General features: G+C 46.1%; 1 protein-coding gene across 1 annotated transcript in view; it reads right to left on the bottom strand.

Annotated features, from left to right (window-relative positions):
• Window positions 1–2750: 2750 nt before the first annotated feature.
• Window positions 2751–12337, bottom strand: part of TTLL4 (tubulin tyrosine ligase like 4) — a 37740-nt gene continuing 28153 nt past the window's right edge. Inside the window, exons 15-18 of the mRNA XM_060261767.1 lie at window positions 10835–11045; window positions 10043–10113; window positions 9476–9558; window positions 2751–3917 (exon numbers count right to left, since the gene is read on the bottom strand). Of these exons, the coding sequence (XP_060117750.1) occupies window positions 3764–3917; window positions 9476–9558; window positions 10043–10113; window positions 10835–11045 (519 nt within the window). The 3' untranslated portion in view covers window positions 2751–3763. The remainder of the gene's footprint in view (window positions 3918–9475; window positions 9559–10042; window positions 10114–10834; window positions 11046–12337) is intronic.

Raw genomic sequence — 12337 nt, 5'->3', positions numbered from 1 at the left:
AAGTTTTCTTTCCAGATGTTTTCTTTCCATTGAGTGGGGCTACTCAATGCACAGCAGCCAAGAAGGTCTGAGCGCCTGCTCCGGCTGCAACGCCACTGAGGATGTTCTCCGCAGCTGAGAACGAAACGTCTGGAAAGAAAACTTTCTCCAGTAGAACACAGCACTTGATCCCGAAAGACTCTACAAACCCTAATGATGTTACCAGCCGTGAAAACCTGAAATCTTTGATAAGTTATGGAGAGTTTTTTCTTTCTGTTGTAACACAGGTAACACAGCAGACTGGTGCTCCACTAGGTAAACACTTAAGGTACCAAGGAGGATTAGTGGTGACGGGAAATCAGAAGGCAGAAAGACTGGCAGCTGCTGCAATTCCTCAGGGCACCCGAAGAGCCCTATCCGCTTTCTCACTTCTACACAGCTAGCTATTTGAGGTAATTCAATACAATCTGAAGAGTCAAACTAGTTCACTGGGGAAGGTGGTTGCTATGGGATTTGAGAAGGATACAAAACCAAAGGAAGGGGATATCTGAAAGAGATCAACACCTTACAAAGTCAACACCTTACAAAGTCAAAGGGAGGGAACACGGCACAGGGAACAATAGAATAAACCCAGTTACGTAGCTTATGCCAGTAAATGAATACTAAAAGAGGATTTATAATTTGATGACAACTGACAACCGTCCTGTCAGGGGAAAACAGCTCTAACGGTTAAACTAGGTACAACACCCACACAAATGATACATAGCAGCAGGACATACCACCCCCACACACAAAGGGCGATTTCCCACACAGCTTACCGAGGAGCGAAGTCCCTCCTCACCACGCAGCGTCTGCTCGGATTTCCCACCAACTGCTCCGTGGATTCAGGAAGTGCCGCACCTTTTGCGTCTCAAATGGAAATCGCTAAAACCCTAGTTTACGTTAGCGACGCAGAAGGTGCGGCACTTCCTGAATCCGCGGAGCAGTTGGAGGGAAATCCGAGCAGACGCTGTGCGGTGAGGAGGGACTTCGCTCCTCGGTAAGCTGTGTGGGAAATCGCCCAAAGTGTTTCGTTCCACAACAGAAATCAGCTCTGTTCACTTGATAATTTATTAAAAATGCAGTAGCTGCCAGGCTTAGTTCCTAAAATGTGCAAAAAAAGAGCAAAAAGTAAAAATAAAATGCCCAAGCCTTCTGTAGGATCAAACTTTGTTTAAAACAAAGAAGCTCTCACCCATCTGAAATTAGTGCAATTGTTATTTCTCTCTCCCCCGCCCCACCCCCCGCTATAACACTTTGTGAAGCTCCACGGCAAAGAATGATAACTGCCCACTGAAGAAGGTCACAGCCAAGATCGCTTGTTTTATGTCCCATTTCAACATCCTCAACCACAACCGTTGCCTAGCTACCTAGGCTCAAGCCAAGAAAGAGGATTCGGTCTTGCAGAGGTGCTGTGGTGGCCTGTAGGATGTGGAACTGAAAAGCTAAGGGGAAAAGGCATTTCAACTCACAGTGTCATGCCATAAGACCGCACCATTCTAGATACAGCCAGCATCTGCAAGTTATATTTTCAATACTGACAATGGAGCAAGAAAGAAATGCAAGTGACATTTCTATCCCAGCAGACTCTTTTCAGGCAACACATTCCCATACAAGATGCAAGGCAGAGCTGCTTCTAATAGTGCTAAAGACCTGTGGGAAAAGCAACTCACACCCTGCATGCTTAGCCTTCCACTCACCAGAGTCTCTCATTCTCATCCGGTATACCCAGTTCACCAATCTTCAGGGGCCTAAGTAGTCCAAACGGCTTACAAATGTAAATAGTACAGCTAGTAAGAACTAGGTTTGCTCTTAATATGGTGCAATATAATTACATAGAAGGAAGCTCCCTTGCTGTAATCTTAACCACTTTTTAAAAAATCAAATAAAGATGCCCTACATCTAAATTAGGAAACACCTTTATCAGAGGTAATGCAATGCAATTTAGCAGGATATAAATCACATCTCCATATTTTCAAACAGGAAGTCGGAAATAATGGTACAAATGAGACGCTTTCGGAGGGTCGCTGTGTCGGTTTGAAGTAAAACAGCTAGATTCAAATCCAGTAGCAACTTAAAAGCACAGGGGGGAGGGACGGTGGCTCAGTGGTAGAGCATCTGCTTGGGAAGCAGAAGGTCCCAGGTTCAATCCCTGGCATCTCCAAAAAAGGGTCCAGGCAAATAGGTGTGAAAAACTTCAGCTTGAGACCCTGGAGAGCCGCTGCCAGTCTGAGAAGACAATACTGACTTTGATGGACCAAGGGTCTGATTCAGTAGAAGGCAGCTTCATATGTTCAAAAGACCAACAAGACTTCAGGGTATACGTTTTTCAAAGCCAATGCTCCTTTTCATCAGATACAAGGGAAGTCTAGCAGCTTCTTGCAAGTAGTGCCTGGGCACATTCGGGAAATCCTCTTAAGTGCCTCGGTCACAGTGTCAAGCAGAGCTTCATACTACTCCATCACCACCCAAGCATCAGGGCGGTCAAGAGCCCTTGCCAGTTTGCACAAGCTTCAGAAATCAAAGGTATCAGTACTCTCCAGACACGTATACAGAAGTAGGAGGTAATAGCCAGAAGATGACATCCTGTAACAGACTAAAATCGAGAGCAAGAGATTGCATCAGAAGGCAGAAATCTAAGGGGAATAAGGAGGCACTGGCTGGTTGATTAGAAAGCACGCATTTAAACGAAGCTGCAGGCCTTAGAGGAATTAACATACTTCCCAGCAATGTCAAAGACTAAACTTTAATCAAAGCTTCCTCAGGGGAAAAGGATTGCAGAGTGTGTTTTACAATATGCACGTACGGTAGGCATTTAACAATGACAAACTTGATTTGCCCATCTTCTAACGCTTCTTATCCCAAGGCCTGGCACTGTGCTAGATCCTGAAGAAGATGCTCCTTGTGATTTAAGAAAATCTCACCTGCACTCCCCCTTATGCCAGTTTTGTACTTTGGGCCAGCACACTGCAAGACCTGCTTCATCACAGAATAACAAATAAGCAGAAAATGCCATTAAGGACTGAACTCAAACAAGAAGACAGCATCAAAGAACCATGGACTTGTACAGAGAGAATATCAACTACATGCATCCCCCCCCCTCATCCTCCATTTCTTTCAACAGTGTATCACAACATTTATGAATACATATGTTTTACCGGTGTTAAAAGTTGCCATTTTAAAAGTAATAATGTCACGGTGTTTGGTGAACAGGAACCTTGTTCCATCTGGCTGTGAATGAATGAAATGTTAAAACTGACTGCTAATACGTACAGTCTGACCACCTGGTAGCAAGTCGTTTCACAGACTGAGACTTGAGATGTGCAGCGCCGCAGTCTGACCTAACACATTGGCACGTAGCAGTGAGAGGCACTTGAGGCTCAGGTGATGAGGAACATGGCAAGGTCAATGAACTGCAAGGAATTCACACTAAAAATTAAACACGTTTTCCAAGCTTTCTGTGTTTAGAAACTTCCTTTGTCTCTCACACTCATACACACAAAATATATATATATATATATATATAAACGGAGTTTTTGTCCCTTTTGACCAAGACAGACGACATATCCCCTTTGTCCCAATTTCCTTTCAAAAAAATAGTCCTTGGGTGGGCATGCTGGACACGAGACTCTCCCCATGCCTCCAAGGTTGGCTTTCCAAGCATTTGCTGAGGTAGGCTGTATGTGTCCTCTCCCTCCATACACTGCTAGGGAGGGGAAACTGGCAACTCTCATGTGATTCCTCATCACTTTACCAGGCTTGCACTGCTGAAGGCCTGAGGGACTGTGCCTTTCTTGAGCGTTCCAGCCGTGTATTTTATCAGAGGTAAGCTCTGAGTGCAAGTGGTCATTTCTTGGCTTCGGGATGATTCGTCTTCATCTCGCTGGACAAGGGCTTTGCTGTCAGGAAGAGAAATGCATCAGACTTACAGAACAGAACAGCAATCGCCAAAGCATGTCACCTTCAACCGTCTTCATTACTCCTCTACCTGATGGGCATGGAAGGCACAAGGGTTTATGGTGCCCAAATGAGCCAAAAGCATTCTAACATAACTGAAGAGGGGGTCAAGGGAAAAAGGAAAAACTAAGAATTCAAGATCACAAATACTGAATGGCTGGCTACTATATCAATATCAGAAGCAGGCCCATAGCTACAGTGGGGCCTGGGGGGGGGGGCAGGCCACTCCGTTCAACCTCCTATATGTGTCGGCTGGAGTGCGTGCAGAGAGCTCCCAGACCACACCGTGAAGTCTCCTATTGGTAGGAACGCCAGCAAGAAGAGCCAACGCACCGGTTTCTTTCAGAACAAACGGTGTATTATACAAACTATTTGCAGAAGCGAAGATATATGCAAACACAGTCCCGAGTAACAGGATGCTCCGCCAGTCCTTCATCCACATTGAGAGAGATAAGCATGCTGACTGCTCAGCTGTTATATAGTCCAGTCAACCAATCAGCTAATTCTGCTGACTCACTGTTACTCCAGCTGTTACCAGTTCTGGTTGCATCAGCCACAGCAGTCCTGTGACACCTGTCATGTGACTCCTGTCATGTGACTCCTGTCTTTCTGACAGCTCACCATCTAACCATGCTTTCACAGCACACTTCATATACTAACAATATGGCCCCTACATTGGAGGGCCCCCAATCTGCCCCCTTTGCTCACCGCCATTTGCTACTGCTCTGAACAAGTAGCAACATTGCTACTGTAGTGTTGCTGCCGGTCTCCTCTCTGCGGCATCGCTCCAAACAAGCAGTAGCAGCTGTCGCCACTGCTCCAATCGACCGGTACTTTTTTAAAGTTTTCAAAGCTCCCAGCGTGTGTGTGTGTGGGTGGTTTGGGAGCATAGTACCACAACACGTGGTGCATATGTGGGGAGAGCCGTGTGCGTGTGTGTGTTAGGCTTAGTTTGTGGCATGGAAACAACTTCCCTCCTGTTTGCATTCCAACAGAGTCATTGTGAGACAGATCTCTCTCCCTGACCTGCCAACCACAGATTCCTCCTTTCCCTGTCTGGACACACTTCCTCCTCTGCACTTTTCAGGAAGGGAAACTGCAAGACTGCGGGAAAGGGTTAAGGGCGTTTGTTGTGCTCTGCTGCCACTGGTGGGTGCACCTGCCTTCTAGCATGCCAGCTGAGCCACCAACTCAGAGGTGAGCATCTCTTCTGCCTGGTGAGGTCGGGAGGCGTGCGACTCGTGCGTCTACAAAGCAGCTGCGTGGCAGAGGGTGCAGGGAAGAAAGCAGCAATCATGCCTTACTGATTCAGCCCTTGCTGTGGAAAGGATATTTTTGGACCTGGAGGGGCACTAGCATTTCAAGACTCGGGTAATCCCAGTCATTCCTTCCTCCCCATGTCCAACTTCTCCGTCTTTCTTGGCAGCATCCAGGACTGCACCTCGCTGGTGTTCTCCTTTCCAGGAGAAAATCAGGGTCTGTGATTTTGTCAAGTGTCATTTTGGGCCCTGTGGCTCCCCCCGCCCCCGCTAAAATTTTATCCCTTGCCCCCTCTCTAAAATTTTCTGGCTACAGGCCTGATCAGCTATGGAATCAGCTTCCAGAAGAAATGCGGGCCCTGCGGGACTTTGAACAGTTCCGCAGGGCCTGCAAGACCGTCCTCTTTCGAATGGCCTTCACTGATTAAACTGCTAAGTAAATTCGCCATCTGCATAATAGCGCTAACCTATTAACATATTAATATTAACATATTAATATTAATTTTATTGTTTTTAGAACGTTAATAGTTTTTAATTATCTGTAGGTTTATATTGTTAGTTATAACATAAAGTATGGATTGAATTTCTGTTGTTAGCCGCCCTGAGCCTGCTTCGGCGGGGAGGGCGGGATATAAATAAAATGTGATGATGGTGATGATGATGATGATGATGAAGAAGTCTCCTTTTAAAAACAGTTTCCCCTGTTATTAGAAGAGCATTAATTCAAATAAAAAGACTCGTTAAAACCGGAACTATTTAATTCAGGGAAGAGAGAGGGAAAAAACACAGTCCAACCCTAGCAAACGGAAAAGTATTAAAGAGATAAAATGTCTCTCCACAGAGTTGGTGTTTGCAATAAGCGAGGGCTAGGCAGGCTAGGAAGGGCGACTGAAATGGGGAGCCTGTTGTCATTGCTGACGGCAACAGGGCAGAAAATGTACAACAGCGCTGTACAATTAAATTGGTTAACAGCAGCCCTATTCACATGTTATGGTGAACATACAAACATCTTATATGTATATGCATACACCTGTTTGCAAGAAAGAGCCAATGCACAGTAACTTCATGGAAGAAACCCAGGCTTGCTAGCTAGATAATGGGGGGGGGGTGGTTAAATCATGTTTAGTTGTACACGTGATGCACTGAATCTAACATAAGAATTACTTGACTCGCTTATAAAGTGAAATCAAGCGACTTCAAGACCTGATGGGATATGTAAAAGTGCTTGCACCGCTTGGGAGCAGTGACCATAATGTTATTGATTTCACAATTTGTATAAATAGGGAGTTGCCCCAAAAGACCAACACAACCCATTTAACTTTAAAAGGGGTAAATTCTCTGAGATCAGGAGGCATGTGAAGAGGAAACTGAAAGGAAAGGTAAATAGAGTCAAAACCCTTGGGAAAGCTTGGAGGCTATTTAAAACTACAATCCTGTAGAGCCAGTTTGGTGTAGTGGTTAAGTGTGTGGACTCTTATCTGAGAGAACCGGGTTTGATTCCCCACTCCTCCACTTGCAGCTGCTTGAATGGCCTTAAGTCAGCCACCGCTCTGGCAGACGTTGCCCTTTGAAGGGCAGCTGCTGCAAAAGTCCTCTCAGTCCCACCCACCTCACAGGGTGTCTGTTGTGGGGAAGGAAGATAAAGGAGATTGTGAGCCGCTCTGAGATTCGGAGTGGAGGGCGGGATATAAATCCAATATCTTCTTCTACAATCCTAGAAGCTTAGATAAAATATATGCCACAAGTTAGGAAAGGCACAAATAGGCATAAGAAAAAGCCTGCATGGTTAACAAACAAAGTAATGGAAGCTGTAAAAGGTAAGAAGGATTCCTTTAAGCGATGGAAACCTAGTCCAAGTGAGGTTAATAAAAGGGAACACAGGCTGTGGCAAATCAAATGCAAGACTGTGATCAGGAAGGCCAAAAGGGACTATGAGGAGCATATTGCAAAAAACATAAAGACCAACAATAAAAAATTTTTCAAATATATTAGAGCAGGAAACCAGCCAGGGAGGCAGTGGATTACTGAAGGAGGATAGGGAAATGGCTGAGAAGCTGAATACATTTTTTGCCTTCGTCTTCACTGTGGAAGATAAGTGTTTGCCCACTCCAGAACAGCTAATTTTGGAAGGGGTGTTGAAGGACCCGAGTCAGATTGAGGTGACAAGATATGAGGTCCTACAACTGATAGACAAATTAAAGACTAATAAGTCACCAGGCCTGGATGGCATACATCCAAGAGTTCTGAAAGAACTCAAAGGTGAACTTGTGGATCTCCTGACAAAATATGTAATTTTCCATTGAAATCTGCCTCTGTTCCTGAGAACTGGAAGGTAGCAAATGTCACCTTTAAAAAGGGTTCCAGAGGAAATCCAGGAAATTACAGGCCAGCCAGTCTGACTTCAATACTGGGAAAGTTGATAGAAACCATTATCAAAGAGAGAATGAGTAGGCACATTGATGAACACAAGTTATTGAGGAAGACTCAGCATGGGTTCTGTAAGGGAAGATCTTGTCTCACTAACCTGTCAGAGTTTTTTGAAGGGGTGAACAAACATGTGGACAAAGGGGATCCGATAGATGTTGTTTACCTTGACTTCCAGAAAGCTTTTGATAAAGTTCCTCATCAAAGGCTTCTTAGTAAGCTCAAGAGTCATGGAATAAAAGGACAAGGCCTCTTGTGGATCAAAAACTGGATAGTTAATAGGAAGCAGAGAGTGAGTATAAATAGGCAATTTTTGCAGTGGAAGATGGTAAGCAGCGGGGTGCTGTAGGGCTCAGTACTGGGTCCCATGCTCTTTAACTTGTTCTTTAAAGATTTGGAGTTGGGAATAAGCAGTGAAGTGGCTAAGTTTGTAGATGACACTAAATTGTTCAGGGTGGTGAAAACTAGAGAGGACTGTGAGGCACTCCATAGGGATCTGTTGAGGCTGGGTGAGTGGGTATCAATGTGGCAGATGAGGTTCAATGTGGCCAAGTGCAAAGTAATGCACATTGGGGCCAAAAATCCTAGCTATATAACTCACTGAAAATGTCAAGACAATGTGTGATTGCAATAAAAAAAGGCCAATGCCATGCTGGAATTATTAGGAAGGGAACTGAAAACAAATCAGCCAGTATCATAATGCCCCTGTATAAATCGATGGTGCGGCCTCATTTGGAGTACTGTGTACGATTCTGGTCACCGAACCTCAAGAAAGATATTATAGCATTGGAAAAAGTGCAGAAAAGGGAAACTAGAATGATTAAAGGTTTGGAAAACTTTCCCCATGAAGAAAGGTTAAAACACTTGGGGCTCTTTAGCTTGGAGAAACGTCGACTGTGGGGTGACATGATAGAGGTTTACAAGATTATGCATGGGATAGAGAAGGTAGAGAAAGAAGTACTTTTCTCCCTTTCTCACAATACAAGAACTTGTGGGCATTCAATGAAATTGCTGAGTAGTCGGGTTAGAACTGATAAAAGGAAGTAGTTCTTCACCCAAAGGGTGATTTACATTTGGAATTCACTGCCATAGGAGGTGGTGGCGGCTACAAGCATAGACAGCTTCAAGAGGGGAATGGATAAGCATATGGAGCAGAAGTCCATCAGTGGCTATTAGCCACAGCATATTGTTGGAACTCTCTGTCTGGGGCAGTGGTGCTCTGTATTCTTGTGCTGGGGGGGGGCACAGTGGAAGGGTTTCTAGCCCCACTGGTGGACCTCTTGATGGCACTTGGTTTTTTTGGCCACTGTGTGACACAGAGTGTTGAATTGGATGGGCCACTGGCTTAATCCAACATGGCTTCTCTTATGTTATGTCAAGTGTACACTGTACACAGATTGTGTGTTCACTGTGACTTGTGAAAAAGGCTACAATTAGCAGCTTTCCTAGTCCGTTTTATTTGTCAGTATCTTCCAAAGCAGGTCACGTATAGTTTCTAGGCAGCTGAGAGGTCTTCCATTCCCTCCACTATTGCTCATGGTCTGTCAGTCTCTTTTTCTTTCCAACTTTACATCCCACAGCAACCCAGCACTTCATCTTAGTCAAGCAACCTGCAACCTTCCCTCAAGTACTCTACTATCATACACACACATCCCAACATGTAAATGTAAACATATCATAAGAGGTTCTGTTCAGCTGCCTTAAGGACAAGGAAAACTCTATGGCCTCAGCTGAGTCTGAAATTCTTTTCTATTCAAATTCCTTCCATTTCTTTAAGCTCCAGGTATGAACTTGGAGCATGCAGAATATGACCTCACCTGATTCGGCCTGACTCAATCTTGCTCATGCCATTCAAGATGAAATCATTCTTCAAATAGACCTGGGTTCTCGGAAGGGTCCACTAGAATTGAGAGAGCAGGGTAAGGCAGCTAAGTGAGGTGGCAACATATAGGCAGCAGGCAGCAGCATTCCTTGCTAGTCTCTTGCAAGATTGCCTACAACACCCTAAAAATGCAAAGTTTGGGGGACAAGGGAAATTTAGGGCAAACATTAAAAAAATCAAAGAATCAGGCTCACATGCTTGATTACCAGCAAGCAGAGATGCTGCCCTACGGGTAGCCTCATGAAATACGAGATGGGGAGGGACGGTGGCTCAGTGGTAGAGCATCTGCTTGGGAAGCAGAAGGTCCCAGGTTCAATCCCCGGCATCTCCAAAAAAGGGTCCAGGCAAATAGGTGTGAAAAACCTCAGCTTGAGACCCTGGAGAGCCGCTGCCAGTCTGAGTAGACAGTACTGACTTTGATGGATCAAGGGTCTGATTCAGTATAAGGCAGCTTCATATGTTCAAGATTGCAGTTAGTACATAGAGTGAAATCCACCCTTACCATCAATGTGGTATCTGTTACTACCCCGTTGTGATAGCCTCTGTAACACCAGCTTCTGAGCAGATCCACCCCTGCAAACAGAGAAGCCACACACACATGTAAACGCTCAGAAGAGACTAATGTTAGGTAAGCTACCGCGCTTCTGCAAATAAACACATGTAGTATTTAGACACACTAATTAATACATTCCCAGCAGGATGAAGAAAGAGAAGCAACTATTGCTGATGAATGGTGTCGGCTCATGTGATATCACAGGCATGAATTTCAACGATATTCACCAGCAGTTCACCCTAGCACTTATAAAATAAAACATAAAGGTGCTCATGAAGCTAAGACAGAAACTAAGTGCTGGAAGGAAGAGCTGCAAGACCATACAGTTTACTGCATTGCCCAAATTCCACTCTGCCAGTCTGTAGCAGTGAAGGACTATAATGCTTTGGGAAGGGAAGAAGAAGAAGGAGATTGGATTTATACCCCGCCCTTCACTACCTGAAGGAGTCTCAGAGCCACTTACAATTTCCTTTCCCTTTCCCTTCCCCTTCCCACAACACACACCCTGTGAAGCAGGTGAGACTGAGAGCTCTGAAGAAACAGCTTCTGACACAGTTATAATGGGCCCACGGTCACTCCAGTAGTTGCATGTGAAGGAGTGGGAATCCAACCTAGTTCTCCCAGATAAGAGCCTGTGTACTTCACCACTATACCAAGCTGGCTGACACAGAAAGTTCTGATTTGTTAATTTGTTAGCAGCACCATAAAAGGGTAAGGAGGTGGCGGTAGCCGTCGGTTTACCTTTGGTCTTATTTGAAGAATATTTCAACTCCCATTGGGCAACAAGGATGTTGAAGTAGCGCGGCTGCTCAAAGAAGCTCAGGTAGCGCATGGAGACGCGTGAGGGGAAAATTCGTTCAAACTGTCCACGCCGAGCCAATTCGTCCTCTGTCTCGACCAGGACTCGCACATCATCTGGGGTCAGGACATCCAGGATGGTGGAACAGAACTCCTGCAGCCAAGAGGAATACAAATTACAAGTTTGCACAAAACCCCAGTCTTCCTTCTCTGACATCTCTACAATGGTTTTGAACTGAGAGGCTCTGGGATGCTTGCCGCTGACACAACCCCCAAGAAAACAGGAAGAAGACATCAAAAAAAACATCACGACAGAAAGATCCTATAGTCATGCCTCCAAAATACTTTTGCAGTAACAAAGGAGAGGGTTATGCAGGAACACACTAGAAATATACTAATGGTATAATAACCCCAGATAACAAATACAATAATACAAAAATTTACAAAAAAAATATTATTTATAATCTGTCCATTCACGATGAAAACACTTTCAATGTACCGTATTTTTCGCACCATAAGACGCACCCCCCCCCCCGCAAAGTGGGGGGAAAGTGTGTGCGTCTTATGGAGCAAAGGTACGTACCTTCCTCCGGGGGGGGGGGGGGGGGGCGATCCGCTGCCTCCGCCTCTGATCCCGGCGCTTCCCCCGCGCCTGCCTGGCTCCAGCTCTGACGCTTACAGCAAGCGCCAGGATCGCTCCCTCCGCCCTCCGAACCCAGCGCTTGCTTTAATCATCAGAGCTGAAGCCAGGCAGGCAGGCACGGAGAAAGCATGCCGCCCCCTCCACAGCCGGCGCTCGCGAAGCGCTGGGTTTGCGGAGGCGGCGGGTGCTTCCTCCATGCCTGTCTGCCTGGCTTCAGCTCTGATGCTTACAGCAAGCGCCAGGATCGCTCCCTATGCCCTCTGATCCCAGCGCTTGCTTTAAGCATCAGAGCTGAAGCCAGGCAGGCAGGCACGGAGAAAGCACGCCGCCCCCTCCACAGCCGGCACTCGCGAAGCGCTGGGTTTGTGGAGGGGGCGGGTGCTTCCTCCGTGCCTGTCTGTCTGGCTTCAGCTCTGATGCTTACAGCAAGCGCCAGGATTGCTCCCTCTGCCCTCCGATCCCAGCGCTTGCTTTAAGCATCAGCTGAAGCCAGGCAGGCAGGCATGGAGAAAGCGCCCACTCTGCAAACCCAGTGCTTCGCGAGCGCGGGCTGCGGAAGGGGCGGCGTGCTTCCCCCGCGCCTGCGTGCCTGGCTGGGAGATGAGCGGCGAGATCGCTCCCTCCGCCTCCATCGCAAACCCAGCACTTCGCAGGGAGCGATCTCGCCGCTTGTCTCCCAGCCAGGCACCTGCGTCTAATGGTCCGGAGCGTCTAATGGACCGAAAAATACGGGCATATAAGTTTCACAGAATATATCAAAAGCCTATTTTTTATATATATATTAAAAAAAAAATACTTCTGAG

The sequence above is a fragment of the Heteronotia binoei genome, chromosome 21 (genome assembly GCF_032191835.1).
Source record: "Heteronotia binoei isolate CCM8104 ecotype False Entrance Well chromosome 21, APGP_CSIRO_Hbin_v1, whole genome shotgun sequence".
Lineage (NCBI taxonomy): Eukaryota > Metazoa > Chordata > Lepidosauria > Squamata > Gekkonidae > Heteronotia > Heteronotia binoei.
Note: the sequence above shows the minus strand (reverse complement) of the source record. Positions and strands in the feature narration are given on the sequence as shown.